Genomic DNA, 26,873 nt, shown 5'->3' with positions numbered 1-26,873 from the left:
TTTTCCTTTCTTTACCTTTCTTCGCCATCTGTCCATCACTGCTCCCCTGCTTTTCTGAAACACCTCCTGCAGTTTTTCCTGCCTCTTTTTTTCTATCATCCCTCCATCCATCCTGCCCGCTTTTCTTCCATCTGTTTGTTCAGCTCTGGGTCAGTGTAAGAGAGGCCCGGAGGGTTGGCATGGCAGCCTGGCACAAGCACACAAGACTCCCTATTAGCCCCCCAGGGTGGCTGACAGGGGGATTGGGAAACCTTTATTTACTGTACATCCTTCCACATCTCACTCCTTGAGCCTTTCTTCTCTGAGGACTCTTTGATGCTTTTTTTGAATTACTTTATAAGTACAATTCTGCTGTTCATGGGGTAAATTTGGGATCAAACTAATAAAAAATACACCTACGAAATGTAAGAGAGCTGTTGGTTATGTGTAGTTTGACACATTTGTCAAACAACCACTGACAGCCATGAAGTGGAGGGCAGCTCCAAGTGTGTTTACATGTGTTGGCGAACACATGGAAAGACAGTATCTCTGATTCCACTGCATCAGTTTTGAGACTTTTTAATATCTTTTGATACCTTTTGGCATAAACATGAGTCCAACAATGCAATCATATTGAAGTTCATTGCTCAATTTAAAATGTTCCTTACTCTGCCAAGTTGTTTATTCCTTAAAAAATCCAAATCATGACACCCCAACTACTGAGTAAAATGTAAAGATTTCTAATCAAAAATCGTTTGAAATTAGCTTTGAATTTCAATCGTCAAATTCAAAGTCTGTATTGGCAAAACCTCAACAACCCCATCCCCCCCAAGCGTCTCTCACCCATGGCTAACAGTCAACTACTGAGCCCTGTACCATTGTAACATTGTGATTTTTAAAGGGCCCCCACAGAAAGCACAAAAAGGTTGTGAATCCCCTCAGAGTTGACGTAAGGCAGGAGCTGTTGGCGTTTGTGACGTGTGGGAGAGAAAATGAAAAAAGTTTGTTGCTGCTCAGTGCAGTAATGTTACGTTTCCATTGTCCCGTTTATTATTTCTTACTTAACCTGCCCAGTGGGTGAGAGAATGGGGAACACATGGTACATAGACACCAGAATAAAATGAAGCTGTTGCTGTAAAATACCACCATCTTTTAAAGTGTAAACCAATGATCTGTTGATCTTAAGAATCCAGATGTCATGGTCTAACAATGCCATAGCTGTCAGTGCTGAATAAAAAAAAAAATGGAATCAAATCATGACTTTAAATCAAAAGTCAAATCAAATTGTGGATTTGGACAATCGTATCGTGTCGGTATAGTTTTTTTGCGATAACGTATGTGATTGTAACAGTCAGTACGTTTCCATGCACACTCAAGTTGAGCTATGATCATAGCTTGATTAGGCCATTTAATTGGACTACTGCCATTGTCCCAGTATACAAGCGCCAGGGGAGAATCAATTTATTGATGGAATATATGTCCGACTTCACCACGGTAGGTGGTGTTATGCACTGTTTCAGCTCATTGCTACTGGACCTTCATCCGGTTCACCTATTACGTCACATACCAAACAAGTTAAGAAGCGGCAAACAGGCTGCACAGCGAAAACATGGATGACTTTTTGGCGCACTGTACATTACATAATATTTATTGTATTGATGATGATAATGATGATGATGATGATGATGATGATGATGATGATGATGATGATAATAATAATAATAATAATAATAATAATAATAATAATAATGGATTAAAAGTCTGGTTCTAGTCGGACCAACACAATAGTCCGACTTTTTATTATTTTTACATTTTATGACACTGTGGTGGCATCTGCAGTCTTCTACGCAGTGGTCTGCTGGGGAGCTAGAAGCACTGAGAGGGACAAGAAAAGACTCAATAAGTCAGTTAGAGACCCAGCTCTGTCCTGGAGTGCCCTCTGGGCTTCATATAGCACGTGTTCTTGCTTGTTCTGTTTTACATTTTTATCTATAACTCAATAAATGTTGTTCTTTTCCCTCTGCCCATGACTCTCAAGCTCTTGTAACACGTGAATTTCCTTACTGAGGGATTAATAAAGTCTTATCTTATCTTAAGTCCAAAATATCACCATGGCTCTACATCTTTTTGTTTTGAAGTGAGGCTGTAGGTGAACATGAAATTGGAGTTTAGAAGAGTTAAACTCACCATTCCATTTAAAATAGAAAAAACAGCCTTCACAATAAGACAAAGGTGCTGCTGTGTTCAATGACATTCTGTGAACCTCACTATTTTATTGTCATTTGGGTGAAAAAGTCTTTACACCATCGAATTCCTTCCTCTGTCCCACACAGTCTCACTCTTCACCCTTTCTTCCTTCAGTCCGCTCACACAGTCCTTCCTCTAGATTAATTGCACAATGATCCTTTCAAATTCTCTTCTTCCTTCCTTCCCACACCAGTGTGCTGACACACTTGCACTCACATAAAAAACAGCAGGAAAAGATGTGTGTTGAACTCCCTCCTCTATCTGTTATTGTGTGGATGAATGTTTTCAAAAGGAAGGTAGACGGACAAATCTTATCTGCTTGTGCTCTCTTTTCGCTGCACCGCTCTGAATCTTTGACTGATCAGAATCAATGCCCTTTTCCATTTTCTTTACACACACACACACACACACACATACACACACATACACACACACACACACACTAAGAAATGGACAAACGTGCACACACACACTGTCAGGGAGCTCATTAGCTGAAGTGAGAAGTGGCATGTGGGGCTCAACTGGTGAGGCTCCTGGTCATTTGGGTTGACTGCTTGGACTGTAGCCAGCTGTGTGTGAATTAGTGTGCGTGTCTCTAGTCCTGTTCTCGTATATTTTAGGCTCTCATTCCCTCATTTGGGGTCTCCAGTATGGCTATGCCTGACTTGTGTGTACTTGGCATTGAACCACACGCAAGGCCACACAGGGTAGCGGGCGAACACACACAAAAGCTCTTGTCTTTTCCCAGTGGCCCAATATTACCTTTGTGAAGGAAACGACTTCACCAACCTTTGTAATACTTTATCCCTTTAGTTGTTTCTTCCCCTGTGTGTTTTTATCAGTACATTTAATTGGAAAAAAAAGAAGAAATAGCATAGAAAAGTGAAACTTAAATTGTGGCTGTTTGAATTGAAGAGATAACAAACCATTTTTTGTGTCGGTCCACAAGGATAATGCTCCAATCCATAATTGTCAGTCAGAACCAAAACTTAATGCGCAGAATAACAAAGTTGAATGTCTTCTTTTGGTTATAACAATTTGTAGGCCAAGTCAAAAACAAGGACCAAGGATCTACATCGATCAGGCATAACATTATGACCACCTGCCTAATATTGTGAAGGTTCCCCTTGTGCAGCCAAAACACTTCTGACCTGTCAAGACATGGACTTCAGACCTCTGAGGGCGTCCTGTGGTGTCTGGCACCAGGGCGTTTTATAGTGGATCCTCTGGGTCCTGTATGTTTGGGGGTGGGGCCTTCATGGATCAGACCTGCTCCAGCACGTCTTACAGATGCTCGATCAGATTGGGATCTGGGGAATTTGGAGGCCCGGTCAACACCTTGGGCCCTTTATTGTGTTCCTCGAGCTGTTCCTGAGCAGTGTTTGTGGTGTGTAAGGGCACATTGTCCTGCTGGGGGGCCACTGCCATCGGGTAGTGTTTTTGTGATGAGGGGGTGTACTTGGTCCACAACAGTGTTTGGATGGGTGGTGCGTGTCAAGTGGCATTCACATGAATGCCAGCACCCACGGTTTCCCAGCAGAACATCACAGTGTGATGAGATGATCAATGTTATTCACATCACCTGTCAGTGGTTTTAATGTTGTGGCTGATCGGTGTATAAATGGTTGATAAACACTGATTTCTTTGCAAAACACAGATTTTTATTTCTGTTTCAATTTAAACAACATTTTTTAACATGCTTTTGAGTACAATCAACCAAAGGAATATGTATCTGTCTGAGTGTCTTTGACTGTGCATGTCTTTTATAAGCATGCTGGGCTGATTAAACTCCAGCTGGGCAGGTTCCCTCACTGACCATTCTGAGTGGCTCAACCAGGGGAAGGTGTGACTCCAACTGAGTTGTTTGATTGGCTCCTGGAGACAATCACAACATTTTTGCGTACAGTCTTTCTCTGACCTTGTTTCCTGGACTTGTTTTCACTCTGTTGACTTTTCTTATCAATAAAACATGATTTTCTTTTTTTATCCCCTGCCCTTGTTTTTATGCTACACCTATACTGAGCCCAGAATATTAAACGGTTGATGTTGCGTTGAAATTCATGACCTAAGTTCGGATGTGCGCACAAAGATATTATGGTCCCCTCTGTATAGATGAAATTCTTTCGGCCCAGGCATCTGTGAGAGTTTTACAAATGCATGCTAGTGGATAAAACGTGTCTTTGATTTCCTGAAAGTGCCACATTACCGCAAAGTTTATCTTAGTCACCTATTATTACTTGTGTCATTCAAGTAAAGCATGTCATCTCAGACACCCAGAATATTTAGATGATGTCTCAAAATGGTGATAAGTTTTTCCCTTTGTAGAATTTCTGGACTCTATTGCATCTGAAAAAATAGGTCAAGGACAGATTAGGAACTTATCTCTAGCTTGCTTGTTATCTCTCTTACTTTTAGTGTGATTAAACAAGATCACTTGACCCTTGAGGTGTAGGGTTTTTGTTGTCACCTGAATCTGTCACCTGTTAACTGCAGGTTTGTCAGTTAGTCTTTGAACTTTGTTGTTTCCTCCATGTTAAATGCTGAATTTCTTGGTCGGAAATGTTCAACAGCTTCGCAAAAGAAGTAAGTATGTTACTTCATAGTCTGTCCTGGTTCTCCCAGTGACTGATATCTTTCATATCAATGCAGGAATCATTCATCACCCTTGCCCTCTCCCTTGCCCCAGCAGCCAGGACAATGAGTCCAGGACAACCCATTCATCTGGGATCAATTAACCCAGGCAGGCAGGCTCAGCAGAGTGCCCGTTTCTGACTACACTCAACATAATGATAGGCTTTCAACCAGTAATGCCTTTGTTCTAGATGGGTCTGTTTGTTTTCTTCCTCTACTCAGATTCGAGTTTCAAGGGGGTGCATCTGAGAAGGTCTATTTCTGCCCTCTTGTTTTCGGGTCTTTTGAGTTTCCGTTGCGTTTGAAGCCTCCTTACTTAATTAAAACGTAGGGCTGGCGATCATGAATGTGGGCGAGAATGCCATGCAGAATGGCATCTTGGGTAGAACAGCGGTTGACATTTGATGTCAGAAACCCCAAATCGCTCCCCAAATGTTTCCCTTCTCGATTTTTCCTCTGTTTCCCACTGTTTGTGTTCATTCCTTCCCTGCTCCCATTTTGGACTTTTACATGGATCCGGCGAGGTATTTTGAGGCTTGTCAGTCAATTGATCCTCTCTACCGAATATGGCTGTGTATTGGAACCAGTTCTTCTTTTTTAAGATCAGGGATTCCTGAAGAAATGTTTCAATTCTTTTCTAAGGTTTTTGATCCTGCTCATCTGTTTCTTAAATGATTCCCTGGTCCTACTGCGTTTCGGTCTATATCACTGGTTAGGAAAGTGGCAACACATGTGCATGGTGTTGGAGCAGTAGTCAGAACTGTTGCTTCACAACAAGATGGTCCTGGGTTCAAACAAGGCTGATGCAGGTCTGAACACGATTTCCTGCAAAATCATCACAGAATGTTCAACGTCCTTAGTTCTACTTGAATTGTCTTAGAATCATCTAATGGCAATGGTTCAACCAAAGTATAAAACACAGACAATGCAGACAGTACAAGTGAGTGAATTTTGGTTGAAAATATCTAAATAATTTCCAATACTGCTGAGGAATGGCTGCTGCTCACTTTGGGATTTCAACTCAGAGCTTTGTACCAACTCGTAATTACCTGACTGACACTGTGACACCCCTCCTTGCTTTGCGGTGTTGCCCCCCAGAAAAGTCCTTACCTGGGACTTTTTTCTTACCTGGTTCAGCTAAGCCACCTATTTCAAACACAGATCCCTTGATAAGAGTCTGTAAATATGTGATGAACAGAGGTATTTTCATTGGCTCAGCAGAGCTGTACTTCACTTGAGTCAAATGGTAATTTTAGGACAGGCAGGTGGTCCCTTACGTGGCATGAATACACACAGATTTCATTAATGAACTTGAACATAAACAATGTTGGAGGCTTGCTGCTTGCTTCTCATATCATAATTAACAAAGCACACACCTTCACAGCAATTGATGAACTAAAGTGCTCATAATAAAAAGAGATATAGGCGATGCATTTCAAGTTCAGTGACTGTCCTCAGAAAGCCTTCTTGTGGCCAACTTATGAGAGGCAGATGGTCATTTACCTGGCTTTGGCATGAACACCTACTGTTCCCATGTTCTATTTCCAATTTTCTTCTCCTTCCTAATTTAAGATATGTCTGCCCAACTGTGCTGAACTGATCAGAAGTGTCTTGCAAGGTAACACAGGACTACTACACACATCACTTGTTAACTGTAAGGGCCCTGACATACCATGCCGACGATCCACCCATTTATTGCAATGTCTTCTTATTCTTCAGCTTCACCAGTGCCATTTGACAAATTTTATCAGACATACCACCCAGTTGTATTAAGTGTTTTTTCTTGTCACACTGACGCAGAACATTAGAGCTAGTTAACTTTCTGCTGTATTCTATGCATTGGGTTCAAGTGCAGCTTTTTGGCCAAGATGCAGGCGATGTGGAGTGACGCAGTTGGACTACGTCACCTTTAGTTCTTTGATGTCAGGTTGGTTCACACAGGAGTTGTCCGACCATGTCTGTGGGCACAATAGCTTATATTTGGTGTGAATGTGCATGCTGGAAGGCAGGGTGAAAAGCTTGCTGTCACAGAGAGGGGAAAGGTTTTGAAGACCGAAAATGATTTGTGGAAATTGAGATAATGATGCACAATTTCGTTGAGTCTCTCCTTTGAGGCATCAACAAATCTGGCCAATTGCAGCGTGAAGGGGGCATTGTTGTTTGTCTATTTTGGGAAGTTCCTAAGATTGTGGGATGCCATACCCCCGGATTTGCTGTCCGAAAGGGCACTTTGAGACCATGCAACGAGCCCTTCATTTGGAGCATACTGAGGCTTTGGGTAAAGACATTTACAGCAATATTGCAGTCAAGCTTGTGAAATTTTTAAGAACATTGTGTTAGACAATTTTGTAATGACACTGAGAAACAGTGTAGATCAGTCACGTATGGCCAATACCTGATCCATTTCATAAAGTCAATACTGATGCTCATACCAGTGACAGACAGCAGGACTTTTAGTGAACCTAGTGACTCAACTGGCAAAGCTTTACAAATACCAATCATGTTTGATATGTACGGGTCTTACACAACACAGGGCTACAGTGCCCGGAAACAGCCATGATCAACCTTTTTAAAGCATGGCTGTGATGAGGCCTGTCAAACATGAACTCTGACAATTGAGCCCTGAGTTAAATGTCCTCGACATTTCTACAATTTAAAATGTACCGCTGTCGGTCAACCTGCTGTGATCGTTGACCCCAATAAAACTCTAGTTGCCGTTTTATTGGGGTCAACGATCACGATGAGCTTTATGTTCCACATGAACTTGGTATGTATGTGTGGCTAAAAATAGCCAGCAGGACCTTCTGTTTGTGTGTGTGTGTGTGTGTGTGTGTGTGTGTGTGTGTGTGTGTGTGTGTGTGTGTGTGTGTGTGTGTGTGTGTGTGTGTGTGTGTGTGTGTGTGTGTGTGTGTGTGTGTGTGTGTGTGTGTGTGTGTGTGTGTGTGTGTGTGTGTGTGTGTGTGTGTGTGCTTGTGCCCTTGTGTATAATATCTAAACACTTCTCTCCATCAGGCCATAGGGGCCCTGTTCCAAGAAATGCAAGCACGCATCCAGTGTCTGTTTTATCTTGACATGCATGGAAATTTTATGAATCTGCACATTTGATTATTAAAACAGAAATATCTATGCACCATATCTTTTGCTTTGCTGTGTAAACATATGAGCCTCAAAAAAGGGAAGTACCATTATTGTGACAAGGAAGGAGTATGCATTTTTTTCAAGGTCATAACAGTATGCAATGTTTATGCACGTTGTGAACATTGTTATGTGACAAATACTAGATATTTTACAGTTTCTGTGCCCCTATCCAAAGGCAGGAAGAAAGTCTCAGATTGTTTATAAGATGATACCCAGAATGTGTCAGCTATTTTTAGATTTAACCTTTGTCTTAATTCTGAGGTCACAAATCCATATGAGTGTAAGTCATACTAGGCACCTTCATCCTTATTTTTATTTATTTATTTTTTGTCAGTTTTTAGTTTTAGTCTGGTTCAGTCACAACCAAGTATGAGCAGTCCAGTCAAACTTGCTTCAAAATCTGTTGTGTTACACAAACCCTTTAAAAAAAAAAAAATAATAAAATAAAAAATTAACCTTGCACAACACATTTTCTGAATCTTTAAATATTTAACTGAAAAAGAAAATCGGATATCATATTGGTAATGTAATGTTTGATCATGGTAATTTTGAATTGTATGTGCTCAAAGAAACATAATTTTACCCCTCTGCCAATAGTGGGTTCAAATATAAGTATTGATTTCTATTTATTTGATTTGATTTAATTTATATTTTTAGCCATGCTAGCAGCATGGGTCTGTTGGACGACCACTTTAGTCCAGACTGAAATATCTCAACAATTATATAGATTATTGAAAGAAGGGAGAAAGAAAGAAAGAAAGAAAGAAAGAAAGGAAGAAAGAGAGCGAAAAATTTTACTGTCACAGTAGCAATTCACATAAAATCACACATCAGACACAAGAACGGTAAAAAATAACACAATATTTACAAATATATACATACATACACCTACCATACTGTGAGATTTAAAAGGGACTAAAATAGAGTAAAAAGAACACAATTTCCCAATTTGTTGTCCATGATGGTCAGCAGTTTGTGCAGCATCCCTCTCCTCACAACCACCTTGAGGGGCTCCAGAGCAATCGCCAGTACAGAGCCAGCCTTCCTAATGTCTTTGTTAAAGTGTAACTCTCGCCAAAATGCAACCTAGGCTTTTTTATGAATGTACCTGAGTCAAACCTTCTTGTAAAAGCATAATTACGATGAAAAAGCCACTTTTAAGCTTCACCCTATTTTAGTTTTCGGGTCAAAATCATTTTTAATTGCATGCTAGGGGCAACTGTATGGTAGCATCAAAATCGCTATTTTTAAAACACTAAGAAGACTCAACACAACATGAAACATTGCTCGTAGTATCACCAGGGTCTCTACACATGAACACGAGCATTGAGAACATTGTTTGTGTACACAGAGTTTACTAAAGAATTTTGAACAACTCACGTTGGCAGTCGCTTGCTCCGCTCGCCACCATCCTGCCAGTCGAGATGCGTCGATCCCTGAGTGCGGCGTCACATGGAGGAGAGTGGATCAACAAAGTTAAGAAAGACCATGGCTGTCTCCGACAAATTGCATGGTAACCCATCCAACCAAAAATGTTAACCTGCACAGTCATTAGGAGATGTAGGAGAGTTACAAATACCTTAGTGTTCATCTTGACAACAGACTGGACTGTATACAGGAGAGGAAAAAGTAGACTACTTCCAGACGAAGCTCAGATCTTGTAATGTGTGCAGCAATATTGTGCACATCTTTTATCAGTCTGTTGTTGCCAGTGAAATCTTTGCAACTTTGCAGCTGTCTAGTATCATCGCGGCCAGTGACACCAAGAGACTTAAAGTGTAACTCTCGCCAAAATGCAACCTAGGCTTTTTTTGTGAATGTATTATAAAGTATGTTCCTGTCACCTTCTCACTTTGAGGCTCAACTTTGAGGCTATAAGGTGTGTGGTTAGCTCCAGGTAACCTGCAGGCAGTCTACTGCCAGATGATCCAAGTAATGCAGGAATACATAGCTTTGAGTTTTTTTTCCAATGAAAGTATACCTATATCTTTTGATTTTCAAATAACGTTTTGTGTGACTTTTTCGTCAAAGATATTATATAAGGATTTATTTAGTTTTTGTTTCATAAAGTCTGTTCTGACTGATCAACATCAGATCTACATCCCAGAAAAAGGTGGTTAACTAGCTAACAAAACGTATTTAGGTCATATTGCCATCAAAAAACACAAAGCAAACAAAAAGCTTGTGCGTTAGGATTTCAAAATGAGAGTATGCTGCAACTAAAATCTTGCAAATACAGCTGAAAATGTGCCTGAAAGACTGTATTCCATTTGAAAAAGTGCAGATTTGTTCCAGTGCTGGTTCTGTTAAGTTAATATAGCCTGGCACAGTCTTTGGGCCCCTCCACAAGCAGATAGACTCTTATGAAGTTGGATGCTCTAGCACTATATATTTAGGAATGAGGATACAGCAAGGATTCCATTCCTTGTTTCCCCCTTCACTGTGGACTTAATCTGTGCACCACAGGGTTTAGACTTTGAAGAGTAATGCCTGTAATCTGTGAAGTTCAAATATGCTGCGTGCAGCATTTTGTCACTGGATCACTTTTGCAGCACTGATTAGATAGTAGGTTTTGCATTAATTCTGAATGGCTCACATATGTTCTGGCACAAATCATATTCTTTTTAAATATGCTTTGTCTCCTGTATTTCCAGGAAAGAATTGTATCTGTAGACTGATTCATAACCTGCTGGATAAAGACACTGCATAATGTTGCTTCCTGTAGGGCCACCATCTGGCCTGTCTCTAATGTCTTTCATCTGAGGAGGAGGCAGGAAGATAAGTGCAGAACAATCATGCTGGATTGATCCAAAATGGAGATTTTGGATTGTTGTAAATTAAACTTTTGCCCATCAGCAACTCACATGCTGTTGAAATCAGCCTTGATAACCTTGACTGACCTGCTGATGTGGGTTGAAATAGTTTGCTGTGTTGTGACGGTTGGCCAAGGGGAAGTCATTAGTGCCCCTGTTTCTGTGCACCACCCAGGGGCATTATGGAAGGGAGAGCTGGTCTCTGGGCGGTGTACAAAACATGGCGCTTCCTGTCTCTTGTACTGCTGACTTGACTTCTTTTGTATGTGTGTATTGTGTGTGTTTAAGAGTATGTCTGTTGTTTTGGGATGAGTATGTTGGTGTGTGCGGGTTATTATGCTGGGGTCACAGTTAAGGTTGAAGCTTGACCAGTTTGGAGCCAGTGAGAAGTTATTGTGCTCATGTCAGATGAGTGTGTGTTTCCTTCAAGTAAAAAGACAAGTTTTGTCTTTTTCAGAGGGATGTTTCAAAGGGATCACCTTGAACCTTGTCCTACTGTAGGCTCAAGGCGATTTATTTGTCATAAAACAACATGGGGTTGCATAATGAAATTAAAGTTTGTTTTCCTTCATGCTGCTTAAACATAGAACATATATACGCTTATTTATATAAATGTAAACACATTGTGCACTTTACGTCAGGGTGGATGTAAACAGCAGCAACAATATCTGTTAAACGCTGTCCAGCATCTTTGCCTGTGTCTGAGCACCAAGCATCAGTGATGTAAAAACACAGAGTCCTGCTGTAGTTCTGCGCTCCGTCCACCTGGAACATGGTCCGCTTGTCAAGTGCAACAGCTTGATCCGGGATGCTTTGGTGGAGACACGTCTTTGCAGAGGAGTAGTCACAACAGTTACTGAATTCCTGTTGCTTGGCCAGCCCCATTTGTCCATTTAATTTTCCTGCGACCAGAAATTAACCAGGGGCAGCCTTAAATCTGAGCTGGACACCAGAAGTTTTTACATTTATTGCTCACTGTACATTTTTCTCTGTGCTCACTAAAAATGCTGATATACAAACAGACATTGGCACGTGTCAGGAGACATATTGTGTCCGGCAATTACATTTTTCAAATGAACCAGAATTGCATATTCATGTATTCTGGAATGTTTAATGAGACAGAAGGAGTAGGTGCTATTTCCAGGATTTGTGGTAATTATCCTTTTTTTTGTGCAAAAACCATGTAAAATACACAGTAGCAAATTTTCATGTAGGCCTTAATACATGTGTGAAGGGGATTTTAAGCTAATGCTCTTACTGTGTTGGTTTCCAGATGTATGGGCGCTACACCCAGGAGCTCGGGGTGTATGCCAAAGAGGAGGCCGCCAGGCTTAGGGAGAGTGGGCAGAGGCGATCGGTCAGCGACCGAAGCCGGACCCTCGACCTGCTGGAGTACGACAAGGGACGCTGTGCCAAGTGTCGAAGTAAGTTTCATACCACATCCATACCACTGCTGGAAATGGTAACTAAGTAAATGCGTGTGTATGGATCTTCAGCAAGAGGAGGTTTGCAGTGCTAAAACTTGGATACACTGCATGACTTCTTGTACAATATAAGTCCAGAATGGATAAAATGCTATTTATCAATGTTAAGCCTACTGTTTCTGATATTCTGTGGCTTTTTCATGGTATAATGATCCCATTATGTCATACAGTTTTTACAATGTTTTGATGCTTAAGGATATCAATTCTCAGAATATGTGTTGCAGCTAGTGTGGAATGAATATTGATGTAATCCTAACAGGTCAGTCACATAATTGATTAAAGAATAGTCAAACATTGCTCTGTCCTGGTGGGCAAAAGCATATTTTAGTGCTTCCAAGAACCATTTTCTTCTGCACAAATCCCTGAGGTTCTTAATGAACCATAAGATTAAGGTACTGTAAGGAAATCCTTCAAATCAGCAAGATTAAACTTTTCCCAACCAGTCTGTGTTTAAAGAAGTGAAGAAATGTAGGTCATATTTTTACTGCCTAAACAAAAAAACCCTGATTTCAAGAACTTTTCTATTATGTTTCAAATTCCTCACATACTGTTCCACATCACAAGCACTCACACACTATCTGAGTTCAGTACCTGGGCACCAGAAGACATTGTGCTCACCATGTCACTTTACATGTGGCAATAAATAAATGGCCTGAAATTGAAAAGAAAATGTTGGATAGACAAGCCTATTCTGGCAATTTAGAACCAAGCAACATCAGTCTATCTTCATTACCATGAAATAATATCAGCCTACAGTTGCAGTTTTCACCCTTTCATTTGTAGTACATTTTTCTTCCCGGCCAGCATCTCTATCTGTTTCTTTACATGTCGATATACTGGATTTGTCTGTGATATTTCCACGGCAGTCTATAATGAGCTGTGCCTTGGAACAGAGTGCACTGCGTACTAAAAAGGTCAGGAACAGTGTTTCACTGAGCCTTTCACGTGTGTGTTAATGTCATATTTTGTAGTCTGAGCACCAGCCAGCTGCTTGTTATACTGCTCTGGAGTAATGTGAAAGGGACTAAAAGGCTTGCTAACTCTGGTATGAAACAATGGTGTTTTTAAGAGAGTTAACTCTGATCATTGGGGCTTTTGCAGAAAAGTATCTCAGATAAGTGAAAGGTGGTGTGTTTATTAAATTCAGCAAAGTCTGCTCAACTCTGTGACCTTTCCGAACAGATTTAAAGGAATATTGAAGTTCAGAAAAGAAGAAATAACTTCCTGAACTAAAAAGACAAAGAATACTGAAAGGAATCACCTCATTAATGGTCTTCAGTGATGACTGCAGTTGAAAAAGTCATGTCATTTTACATCACAACAACAGTGGCCACTTTCAAGATTGGATTATAAAATAAATAGTAACAGTGTACACTCCATATATCAGCCTGAACAATCTGAAGCATGACTGCTCTAAAGGTGGACATCATTTGAATATTGCCTTAGTGTTGGAAATGTATTATTAAAGGCACATTGCTGCTTTGCTGAATTGGACTTCCTGCCTTACTGCACTTTGCTTTAGGAGTATTAATCATGTTGAACACTGGGATACAAAACAACAATCCTGTGAACATGCTCCCTACCTTTGTCTGCAGTTGCTGGTGGTAATAATACTTAAGTACATGTATGTGACTATAGTGGCTCTGTCTCTCTGTCTCTCTCCCTCTCTCATTTTCCAGTCTGCCTCTGTGTCTCTCTATCACACCTCTTCTTTTTCCCTGGTTTTCAATCCAGTCCTGGAGTCACACATTTGCATAATTTAATGGCTAGTGGCTAGTTTGGCATGTAATAATTCATTTAGGACAGCTGCTCTGTTGTTATTAGCGGTACTGGCTCAGGTGTGTGTGAGCTGACCAATCAGCAGACTGGACCTTCAGGAGGGGAGGCCTTAAAGAGACAGGAGCTAAAACAGAGTGTTTAAGACAGAGGGGGAATGCATACAGTATAGGCACCTGACTACTGGATTAGGACAGACTTGAAAAATTGTGAATTTATGCTTTAAGGAATAACATAACATCCTGTGACCAGGCTCCAGCCAATGGGGCAGTAGGGGGATTTTCCCACGCAAGCATTGACGAAAAGGCACTGTTCAGTTCTAATTTATGATTGCCAAGTATAGCTACAAAAAGGAAGAACAAGTTGCAAATTGATTTTAAGGATATCAGTAAAGCCTTTAAAATCTTCACCAAGAAGCATAGGACAAGACATGACCAGATAGCACGAGTTAGGTTCGCCCTTGTCCCATTTTTCTTTGGTCCCTGGGTGATTTTTTGCTCATTTGGTGTTTTTGTGAATGATGAGAGCTCACAGTGACTGAATCAAGTTACTGCTGAAGTGTTGTCAGCATGTCAGTAACAGTTTTCCCTGTGCTGCCGCCTGTTCTGTGTACATGGAGCGCCCTCTGCTGCTGTGATGTGCTCAATGCACCCAGCACTAATCTCTTCACTCCTTCAGTCTAACTCCTGCAGAACTGTGTGTGTGTGTGTGTGTGTGTGTGTGTGTGTGTGTGTGTGTGTGTGTGTGTGTGTGTGTGTGTGTGTGTGTGTGTGTGTGTGTGTGTGTGTGTGTGTGTGTGTGTGTGTGTGTGTGTGTGTGTGTGTGTGTCCTCTGCTCTCATCTCGGTGATGAGTTTTGCTGTTGTTTCACTGGCGGCTGATGAGTCAGCTATCCATCTTCTCTGCTTGTATCTGCTTGGGTGCAGACGCTTTTCCGCTTGCTCTCGCTTCTGCTTGCCTTTTTTCCACTATTATTCTTTTTTTTCTTCACAGAGATTACAGGCAGTGACTCCTGGATATTTAGAAACCACTGGGAGCATAATTTATTGGAGATAAAGTACATTGCTGGCTCATTTCAAATTTTTTTTTTTACCGAACTCTTCAACACTTTCTGAACGAGGCCTAAGAGGTAGCACAAGCCTGTTAGCAGCTAACTAGCAAGCTAACCAGCAACAGGATGCCACCCTTCACCACTGACGATTTCCACAAACTCATGCAGAAGATCACTTTGTTGGAAACTAAAATCCACAGATTAGAAGTTAATGTGGAGGTTAACGGACTGTGTGGAAATGAAACCACTCTTCCTTTCAGCGGAAAAGAGAACGCTAACACACAGCTACCTAGCACTGATAAGAAACGGGAGAGCCGTGATCTCCGCAGTAAATCTTCACATGGAAGTCCTCCCTGGAACACTCTTGGGGCAAAGCCAAAGAAGAACTCTGCTCCTTGGAACATGGATGGAAGAATAACAGGAAGAACCGTCCACCCGGAGATCTCTGATGCTACCGGCTGGCCAGCACTACCATCCTCCTCCTCCTCTACTCCAATGCAGAGCAGGACACAGCCGTGGTCAGCTGCTAAAGGAAAGACCAACAGCAAACATCCCATACAACAAACTATCAAAATGCAAAACAGATTTGCTCCACTACGCCGAGATTCCGCATCTCCATCTGATGACCTGTACCACTCATCGCCACAGAGAAGGGTAAGGGCTGAACGTAAATCAGAAGCTAACAGGCCGCAGGCAAAGCTAACGACTGGGCCCCAAACTCTGATTGTGGGAGATGCCACTGTTAAAGATGTGAGATTCATGTGCAGTGAAAACATGAAGGTTCTCTGTTTTCCAAAGGATATGGTTCCTGACATGACAGCGAGAATCCCTGGTATTGTTGCAGCAAATCCAACTGTCAAAAAGATCATTTTGCATACGGGGATGAATGACATTGTGAAGCAGCAGTCTGAAATGCTCAAACAAGATTTTACTGATCTGTTGAACACAGTCAGCTCCCTGGATGTTGAGGTTTTAATCAGTGGCCCCCTTCCACCAGTCAGAAGAGGTGCTGAGAGATTCAGCAGATTGATGGCACTGAACACATGGCTTTCCAAAGCATGTAATGTCCATTCTATGTATTTTTTGGACAACTTCAATTTCTTTTGGGACCGCAGACATCTTTTTAAGCAAGATGGACTCTTCCTAAATAGGTCAGGAGTCAAACTGTTTATGTCCAACATATCTTTCTGCCTGCGTCACCAATCTGTTCCCTCCACCAAGGACAAGAGGCAAGACAGGCCGAAACAAACAGGAGATAATCACAAAGGAAACCGAGCACAACCCCCAGCTGAAGTGAGCTCCACTCATGAGAGATGTCAGGACAAACAGGAAGAGGATTCTCTCTGTGAGGTTCAACTGTCTACACCACCCCAAACCCCACCCAGTTCACCATCTACTGTGGGCATGTTGTCGCCTTCGTCCCCCCTCATGGAGTTCACCGACCAAATGAACAAGCTGGTCATCGCTGGGACACAGTTTACCCCCCGCCCTACTGCAATTTTCTCTCCTCTCATTCCCCTGAAACACCCTCAGCCTTCGGTGAAGCTAAGACACACACCACCCCCACCCCTTTCACACAGGCATCATCCTCCCCAAGCTGATAAGAGCTCAGCACACTTAGATCTTTCTGTCTCTTACTGCTGATGTTTTATGGGTCCAGGCTCTAAAGATGTCACTCCTGACTATTCCCAGCGAAAGTCGGGGCCCAGTGTACTGGAAGCTTCTTCAGTTCATGTTATGATCGGTAATAGAAAAAGAATGTTTAAATTGCCAAGAAAGAGGGTAATGTCAAATTTAACATTCATTCCGGGTCCAGGCTACGAAGTTGATATCTTTAATGTCTTCCCCCCAGAAAAGCCGGGGCCCCTTGGAGTTCAGGTAGTCTCCTCGATTCCTGTGTTTACAGGTAATAGAAAAATGGTGAATTTGCTGAGACACAGGAAGTGCCTTAATAAATCTGCCAATCTATTAAATTTAGCTCCCATTCCTCGTCAGCCACAAACTGTCACAAAAGATTGCACAGCTGGTTTTGACTCTTTTAATTTAGCTTTATTAAACATCAGGTCTCTGGCAGGAAAATCTTTTTTAATACATGATTTTATCATCAAACACAATCTTAATTTTATGTTTTTAACTGAAACCTGGTTAGACCAAGACAACAGTGCAGCTGTTCACATTGAATCAAGCCCTCCAAACTTCTCTTTCATAAGTGAGACTAGAAAGCATAAAAAAGGAGGAGGTGTTAGTATTCTGTTTAATGAGTTACTCAAATGCAAGCGAATGTTTTATGGAAATTTTACTTCTTTTGAATATGTGGCTCTTCAGTTAAACTCATCTTCTCGGGCTATATTTCTAAACATCTACAGGCCACCTAAATACTGTACAGATTTTTTTGATGACCTTGTTGAGTTACTGTCTCTTATCTGCACTGACTTTGATTGTGTGTTAATTGTTGGTGACTTTAACATCCATGTCGACAAACCTGAGGACAGATGGACTAAAGAACTGTGTCGTGTCCTTGATAACTTTGGACTCACTCAGCATGTGATGCAGCCCACACACAACAGGGGCCACATCCTAGACTTGGTTATCTCCAAGGGTCTGAACATTCCTAAGGTTCTGGTATCTGATGTTGCTCTCTCTGATCATTACTGTGTTCTCTTTGAGAGTGATATATGTGTGTACACAAATGTTCAAACTGAGGTCGTCTCAAAGCGTTACATCACTGAAAACACCAGTGACATATTCATTGAGGCTTTCTCCTCCACACCTCCCCTCTCCAGGTTCTCCGTCAATGACCTTGTAGATCACTTCAGTTCTAAAGTTACAAATGTTATTGATGCCATTGCACCCACTAAAATGAAGGTGGTCTCTGGTAAGAAAAAATCTCCTTGGAGAAATGCCACGCTTGTCAAAATGGAAAAAAAGGAATGCCGAAAGGCAGAGCGCAGGTGGCGCAAAACTAAGCTCCAAGTTCATTTTGACATTTATAAAGAGAGACTTTACATTTTTAATTTAGAACTGAAAAAGTCAAGGCAGTCCTTCTTTTCAGACATTATCACCAAAAACAATAATAATGCACGTGCCCTGTTTGCTACTGTCGACAGGCTAACAAACCCTCCTGTGCCAGTAGCCTCTGAACATCTATCTACCAGGGCCTGTAATGAATTTGCATCCTTCTTCACTGACAAAATTCAGAAAATTAGACAAGCGGTCTGTGCCACCGTACCTAGTACAGGAGGCGTGTTATCCATGTGTCCACCGAAAACCAACTCTAACACCATGACACAATTTGACCAAATCAATGACAAAAACCTGCAAGAGATAATACAACATTTGAAATCTTCCTCATGCTGCCTTGATATTTTACCAGCAGGGTTCTTCAAAAAAGTTTCAGACTGCATGACTTCAGATCTGCTACAGATTGTCAACATGTCTCTACTTTCAGGCGTCTTCCCCCAAGCCATGAAAACTGCAGTTATTAAACCACTCCTGAAGAAGAACAATCTAGACACATCAGTAATGAATAATTACAGGCCCATATCGAACCTCCCAATTTTAAGTAAAATCATTGAAAAAGCTGTTTTTCAACAGCTGAACAATTACTTAATAGTAAATGGCTGTTTTGATGTCTTCCAATCAGGATTTCGACCACATCATAGCACTGAGACTGCTCTAGTCAAGGTCCTCAATGACATTCATTTAAACACAGACAATGGCAAAATTTCAGTCTTAGTATTACTGGATCTCAGTGCTGCGTTTGACACAGTCGACCACAACATACTACTAGACCGACTAGAAAACTGGGTGGGACTCTCTGGTACAGCACTAAACTGGTTTAAATCCTATCTAAATGATAGAGACTACTTTGTGTCTATTGGTAATTACACATCTGAAAGGATGAAAATGACAAGCGGAGTACCCCAGGGCTCCATTCTGGGGCCTCTACTATTCAACATTTACATGCTTCCTCTAGCTCAGATAATGGAAAACAACAAAATATGTTACCATAGTTATGCAGATGACACACAAATTTACATAACCATCTCACCAGGGGACTACAATCCCATACAAACGCTAAGTAGATGCATTGAACAAATCAATGATTGGATGTGTCAGAGTTTTCTTCAGTTAAACAAAGATAAGACTGAAATAATTGTTTTTGGAGCCAAGGAAGAACGACTCACAGTCTCTGCTCAGCTTCAATCTATAATGTTGAAAACTGCAAACCAAGCCAGAAACCTCGGTGTAATAATGGACTCAGACCTGAACTTCAGCAACCACATTAAGTCAATTACAAAATCAGCCTACTATCATCTTAAAAATATATCCAGGATAAAAGGACTTATGTCTCAGCAGGATTTAGAAAAACTTATCCATGCATTTATCTTCAGCAGACTCGACTACTGTAACGGTGTCTTTACAGGACTCTCTAAAAAATCCATCAGACAGCTGCAGCTGATTCAGAACGCTGCTGCTCGAGTCCTAACAAGAACCAAAAAAGTAGATCACATCACTCCAGTTCTCAGATCTTTACACTGGCTTCCTGTCAGTCAAAGAATAGATTTCAAAATCCTGTTGTTGGTTTATAAAGCACTGAATGGTTTCGGGCCAAAATACATTTCTGATCTGCTGCCACGTTATGAACCATCCAGACCTCTGAGGTCATCAGGCTCAGGTCTGCTTTCAGTCCCTAGAGTCAAAACTAGACATGGAGAAGCAGCGTTCAGTTACTATGCGCCACACATCTGGAACAAACTCCCAGAAAACTGCAGGTCTGCTCCGACTCTCACCTCTTTTAAATCAAGGCTGAAGACCTTTCTGTTTGCCACTGCCTTTCACTGAAGCAATTTTAAGTCTTTGAACTGCACTGTGACTTTTATTTTTTTTCTCTGTGACTTTTGTTTTCCTATTTCTTAACTTGTTTTAATGTTTTGTTTTAATGTCTATTTCTTAACTTGTTTTAATGTTTTGTTTAAATGTCTATTTCTCAACTTGTTTTAATGTTTTGTTTTAATGTATCTTAAATGTTTTACTGTAATTGTATGCGCCTGTAAAGCACTTTGAGTTGCCCTGTGTCTGAATTGTGCTATACAAATAAACTTGCCTTGCCTTGCCTTGCCTTGCCTTCCTCCTCGTCTCATCCTCTTTGTTAGATCGGGACACCAAATGCCAGCAATTGAATTGATTTGTCCCTCAGCAGGTAGCTTCAAGAAATGGAGATTTGATCTGGATTGCACTGCTCAGTCACACACACACTCTTACCTGCATAAGAAAACGGCAAATATAAACACACCCGCAGTGAGGTAAAGGCGTAAAACAAGAGGCGATAGGCTGAAAATATACGTAAATATAAAGTCACACACACAAACACACTCACACACACTTTCCTTCATCGCTGCTGTGGGTTATGACTGCGGCTGCTGTGAGAGACAGGGAGGCATTCTCACTCTCATACACACACATGCACACACACACACGCACACACACAGTATTCCCTTGCTTAGATCGGCACAATCTCTCTTTATTAATGCTCACGCATACTGTTTTGTTATTTGTATTTTACGCGCACGCACGCACACACACACACACACACACACACACACACACACACACACACACACACACACACACACACAAAGGAACAAACCCACATCTTCCTTTTCATTTGCTGGTGTTAAATGATGCTAAATGTTGCAGCCAGCAGCGGAATCTCCAGCCTATCATCTGTACAGCCCAGCCCAGAAGGAGCTGTCATCATTTAAACTGTGTGTGCGTGTGTGCGTGCGTGCGTGCATGCACGATATATGCTGGTACGACTCCTCAGCAGTCAGGCAGTCCCAGCAGCTCCAGGCATTGTTCACAGCAAAATGTAATGACAGGAGAGCAGCTCAAACAACAGGTAGCATCTCAGTAATTACGGCCAACGGTGTAGCAGACAGGTACGTTTCAGTCACAGGATGCTGCTGGCAGTTCAGTGTATTGTAATGCCAGTAGGTATACAATTGTATAATAAATATATGGGATTTTTTCAGATTTAAAAAAAATTCTTATTAGGTTTTTGGGACTAGATGTGAACATTGACCCAACTGGAACTGGCGGAGAACAATCAGTTACATTTGGATGTTCATATGACACAGAACACGCCTTTCGTTATTTTTGTTGATAAAATAAACTGTTCTAAAGTGAAGTAGCCTCCCACATAAAAAAGTAGTTCCTACAAAACAGAGCCTAAAACGAACCAAACGAATGCTAGCTTGTGAGATAACAACTCACAGCCTCGGCTAATGCAGATTTTACATCCCCCGTTTGTTTCCTGTAATTGAAAAATATTCATTTTGATGGACTACCACCTTTGTGATTTAGTTTTTTTACTCAACATAAATAAGAAAGTAGTTAAGTGCAGCCATAAAGAAAACAAAAAATCACTAGCTGCACCTAAGCTAGGTAAACTAGTGCTTCTAGCCTGGTAGTAGTACCGCCATCTCAGCCTTTGACTCTGGAGGAATAGGCCCTGTTTAATTTGAAATCAATTAAATAAAGGAATTAACATAAACATTTACATATAGACTACATTTAAATATGTGGCTTGCAAATAGCTTGACCTTAACACCAAAGAAATCATTGAAAGACGGCTGAAAGAATATATTTTGTTTGTTGGTAGCCTATTGTTGTGTTTTCCCCTCTTTATTTCTTAAAGTTTTACCAAAGGCACAGTTTGTAAGTTTCATCTATCAGTCTAAAAAGACATGAAATGAAGGCCTCTGTTACACAGTTCACCCAGTCAGCCTAAACCCATCAAATATTTTTTCTCAACTTAATCTGTGTCTCAGTTTTACTGGTACCAAAGAACTAACAGTGTTTGTAATTTAAACTTTCTATTGCCCTCAGCTATCTAAAATCTGCCCCATAAGCTGCACAACATTTGAGTGAACCAAGAGGAATGTAGATGTATTAAAAAAAAAGTCTTTCAACATTGAAAATGTCTTAGATGGCTGCACTAAAAAAAAGCTGGGAAAAAAAAAAGGATCAATGCCACTGAAGTTTCAGGAACCCTTGATGAAAGGACTTCTGGGAAAAACAACAGGTGTACAATGACAGTGTAACCAAACCTTGATTAAAATAGTATAATATTAATGCAAATGTATAAATTCTTACATATTAAAATGAAAGTACATGTGTAGCACAGATTAAAAAACAAAACAAAGGCAGACTCTTGAGGGCCTATATCAGTCCTGTGGATGAACTGTAGTGTTACCAAAATGCAAAAGTCAATAAAGGCTTGTATCCGTTTCAACTATTTGTAAACTGTACCACTTGTAAAAGTCAGTTTTTACTGGTTATAACTTTATTTTCTACCTCAAAAGTGCTGCCCCTGGACCTGGAGCCTAATATAACATCTTTTAGGATTTATACATTCAATTTCTAGCTTTAAACTGGTGACTTTTAAGGCTTGACTGGTTCTGCCCCTACAGCTATACTTCACATCTATCATTTACTTATGAGACAGAGCCCAGTTATGCATCATCAGACAGGCCACCTTTACCTTTGCCTATGAAAAGGCTGACTGGCGCTTTTTTCTAAGGAAGAGTAGATTTGCTGAAGTAATGATAAGTAATAATTGGCTCCGAATGTCTGTTTTGAAAATTTGGGGAGGTCTGGTGTGTTGGCTTGTTCACTTTGAAACCAAGATTAGCCATTCAGGTGTCGCCCATTCTCTCTCCAGGCGCATCAAATACAGCAGCCTGGTCAATAGCCCTAGGCATGGAAGTTTGACGCTGTAGTTACCCCTAGTGTCCCTTCTTGAAGAGCCACTGTAGTGCAGTAGTATAAAGAGCAAGAAAGTCTGAGTCAGGAGACAGAATGGGTGGTTTGGTGGCAGTCAACAGTTTTTATTTCATGTTATGTAACTAAGTGAACATACATAAATGACCTGAGTGATGTCACCTACGTGCTGTTAGGGCCATTGACCAAGCTGCCGATTTTGAAGAGTTGGGAGTGAAAACGTGTGGCTTCAGGACATAATGGTTCAGTAATTATTATAAAGTAATGACATCCAATTGTTCATCCATTTTTGTTGAAATTTTCTGAGTGTTAAATAGAAAAGAGTTGATGTTTAGTTGCCATTGCTCATGTTCTCCAGCTGTCATTGGAAAACTGGATGTAGATGATTAATTGGAGAATGGTGATGCAGGCAACCTTAGGGATACAAATGCCACAGGGAGCTGACTGCTGTACTTGCTTTTTCCTCACTTAGTTATATGAAGTGCATTGCTTTTTATACAGGACTCCCTGCTGTGACCGGCCATGATGAAACTTCATTTTATCTGTGTTGGCATCTACAAAGATGCTGCTTTCACCCTGCTGGAACAAAGTGGTTTGAACAGATGAACATAGTGAGTGACCAGTTGACATTGCTTTTTTGTAGAGCTGTGTGTCTGCTAAAAATATCTAAATTTAACAAGGGTTGCCAACTATTTTCAGTAGTAAATATGTCCACTCTTCAGGGGGTACCTCTATCACAAAATGTCAGATGGGCAGAACTGCTGGGGACGGCTGGGTCAGGTCACCTGTCTTCAGTGGTGGAAGTATTGTGAGCTAGATGTAGTCAAAGAATTAAAACTAAAAATACTTACTCTGAAGAAAAATGGCTGTGTGACATCATTAGATTACTAATGCTGATGCATCAATGTGTGAGCACTTAATATACAGTGATATAGTTTAGTCTGCTGGTTCCCAACCAAGGGGTTAGACCTCGTTTCAAGGTTCACGTTAAATCTGAGGGGACGTGAGAAAATGAATGGGGTAGGAGACAAAGAAAAAAACAAATCTGCCATTTTTTATATTGGACATTTTAACCGCTTTAGTAACATGTCAATACACAAAACCATCTGGATAAGTTCAGCTAGAAACTGTTTGTGAAAAGGTCTGCCCTTTTCCAAAGTTCTTGGTAGGAGATTGGATTACCTTCTATCTCTGGCCAGCTTCAACCAATCAGATCAACGGTAGGAGAGTGCTACCACCAGCAGAGCCCGTTGGTAGATCAAACTCTTAATGAAGCCATTAGAGAGAGGAGTGGAAACATCTCTTCCAAAAAGAAATAAAAGGCCTTCAGGGTCATTCTTTGCTCGTCTTTCAATGAAATATACTCTCTAGTTCTGCTATAACTGATTCTACAGCAGCTATACCGGGGGTGGGCAACATTTTTTTTCCAGAGGGCCATACTGCCTTCCAAGATGTAAGTTAAGGGCCACAAATTGCGCTATTCAGCACTATGTGTTTAATGTTAAGATTCAATTGCCCAGAGGACAGATGTTTATCAGTCAGTCATGATCTGTAGTGGCTAGTTGAATTCCACTCATGTCTCCATCTTGACAACAGCTATTGTAACTTGTCGCTTAAGGTGAGTGAGCAAAAGTCAACATGAGGCCTGTTGAACAATCGAAATGTAGACGGCACCCTCTGTTGGAATCAAGCTAAATAGCAATGTAGTCGTTCGCCTCGCGATTTATTAGCTAACTTCCTCTTACTGATTTTTTTTGGAAATTGTTTTATTTCATTTGAAGACGTCGTTGGCCGGATTGAGATATTATTATGTAGTTATTTTGCTACACTCACCTCTTGAGTGAGCTGAGTGTAACTCGCAAATCCATCTGCCAGGTGACCTCTTTAGGCCTCTAACTGTAATTCAAATGAAACCATGTGAGATGTTTGGAGGGTAGATGTCTCCAGTGAAATTGCCAACAACTCGTAGACATCTCAAACATAACAAGAGCACACCCTGCTTTTTTGTGCGAGCCAAAAGGGTTGGGAACCACTGTTTTTTGAACATAGCATGTTTATTTTTTAAATCTCAACATCTAACATTTTAATCTGTGAAGTAACTAAAGCTGTCAAATAAATTCAAGGGGGCAAAATGTATGATATTTCCTTCTGAATTGTAGAGGAATCAAAAACAGAAAGTGAAGTTAATAATCTAGTACCCCAAAATTGAAATGCAGTACTTGAATAAAGGTAATTAGTGACTTTCCACCACTGCCCAATTAGTGCCAGTGAAAGTTGGAATTATCACAGTTTTATAATTTGGTTTATACCCTGTATGTATGAGCAGTCATGGAAACTGTTCAAAACCTAGATATATACAAGTGATTTACTAAAAAGACTCTTATATGTAAAACATAAGAAGGGAAACTGGCAACTTAAAGCTGCAAAGCCGGATGGGTTTGCATGCCGGCAGCGCCTCCATTTGGAGACCATAAACTGCAAAACAAGTGCCACAAGGATGGACAGACGGTGTTTTCACTGACTGTTGGCTGTTCAACCAGCCAGTGTAGTCCTTTGGGAGGGCTTGTTATTGTGTCTGCTGGCCAGCAGGCTGCAGCATTGGGCTTCACAGCAGCACATTCAGAAGGACGCTATACAGTCGTTAGAAGAGTGTGGGTAGAAATAAGACGGGGACCTCAGAAAGGCAGTAGTCGCTTAAACTGTTGTGAGTGTGCGTGCGTGCGTCTGTGTGTGTGTGTCTGCATGTGTGTGTGTGTGTGTGTGTGTGTGCGTGCGCGTGTGTGTGCTCAGGTGTGTAATCTCTGGATGTCAGGGAGCATCTCCTCAGTCTCAGTCAGCCTACCTCTTCACGGTGCAACAACTGGACACACGAATATTTGTATATTTTCCCCTTACACATCTAATATCTAGTATTTTCTAACATTTCATATGTAATGTGAATATCGGGCTGAGGTTAACCTTAATATCATATCCTTATGTAGCCACCAAAGTAATTTCATTGTTTTTGGTCATCACAGGTGAAACAATTGAATTTTCCTGTGTGTGTTATAGTGCTCTAAAGGTTGATGGCATAAAGATACTGCGTCTTATTTTAAATTGAATCCCTGCAGCAGACAGGGTTAAAAGGTAAAGATTACACAAGCAGTGTGATTACATTACTGTGTGTGTGCGTGTGTGTGTGTGCGCATTTGTGCATGTGTGCTTGCAGAGTAACAAATTCTGTTAAAAGAGCTCAGCCATGAGAACGGACATGAAATATTCAGCTGACAAGAGGAACTTTACCCAACACACACACACACACACACACACACACACACACACACACACACACACACACACTGCAGCAGTAGAAGGTAACTCGGTAGTGCACCAATTCAAATCCCAGTCAAGCTTTATTCATCAACACATGACTTAGCGATCTGATGATCTGATGCCAAAGCAAATTTACATCAATCCCTCTTTTTTCCCTCTTTTTTCTCTGTCTTTTCCTCTGAACATGTTTTTCAACATCCTTTTTTCATTAATTTGTTGAAAAAGTAAAGTCAAAGATAATTTTCGTGTCTTGTAACAAAATAGAAACAGAAAAAAAACCTAACATCATGAAATATCTATTTTTATCTCTCCATCTCAATCACTCTTTCTTTCTTTCTTTCTTTCTGTGTGTGTGTGTGTGTGTGTGTGTGTGTGTGTGTGTGTGTGTGTGTGTGTGTGTGTGTGTGTGTGTGTGCGTGTGTGTGTGTGTGTCCCTTCTGTGATGCTGGGAGCCTATGACATCAGCAGTGAGAGTGAATGACAGCAGCCTCAAGCCTGACTCCTTGTGCACACACACATGCGCACGCACACACACACACACACACACACACACACACACACACACACACACACACACACACACACACACACACACACACACACACACACACACACACATACACACACATACACACACACACACACAGTGTAAGAAGCG

General features: G+C 41.0%; 1 protein-coding gene across 11 annotated transcripts in view; it reads left to right on the top strand.

Moving 5' to 3' along the window:
• LOC311256394 (chloride channel protein 2-like) overlaps window positions 1-26,873 on the top strand; it is a 206,819-nt gene that overhangs the window by 71,478 nt on the left and 108,468 nt on the right. For all 11 annotated transcript variants that reach the window (XM_084351429.1, XM_084351433.1, XM_084351430.1 and 8 more), the window contains exon 2: window positions 12,082-12,232. In XM_084351429.1, the coding sequence (XP_084207555.1) occupies window positions 12,082-12,232 (151 nt within the window). The remainder of the gene's footprint in view (window positions 1-12,081; window positions 12,233-26,873) is intronic.

The sequence above is a fragment of the Pagrus pagrus genome, assembly GCF_965226575.1.
Source record: "Pagrus pagrus genome assembly, chromosome: 4".
In the NCBI taxonomy this organism is placed as follows: Eukaryota; Metazoa; Chordata; class Actinopteri; order Spariformes; family Sparidae; genus Pagrus; species Pagrus pagrus.
This window is presented reverse-complemented; position numbering and strand designations above follow the sequence as displayed.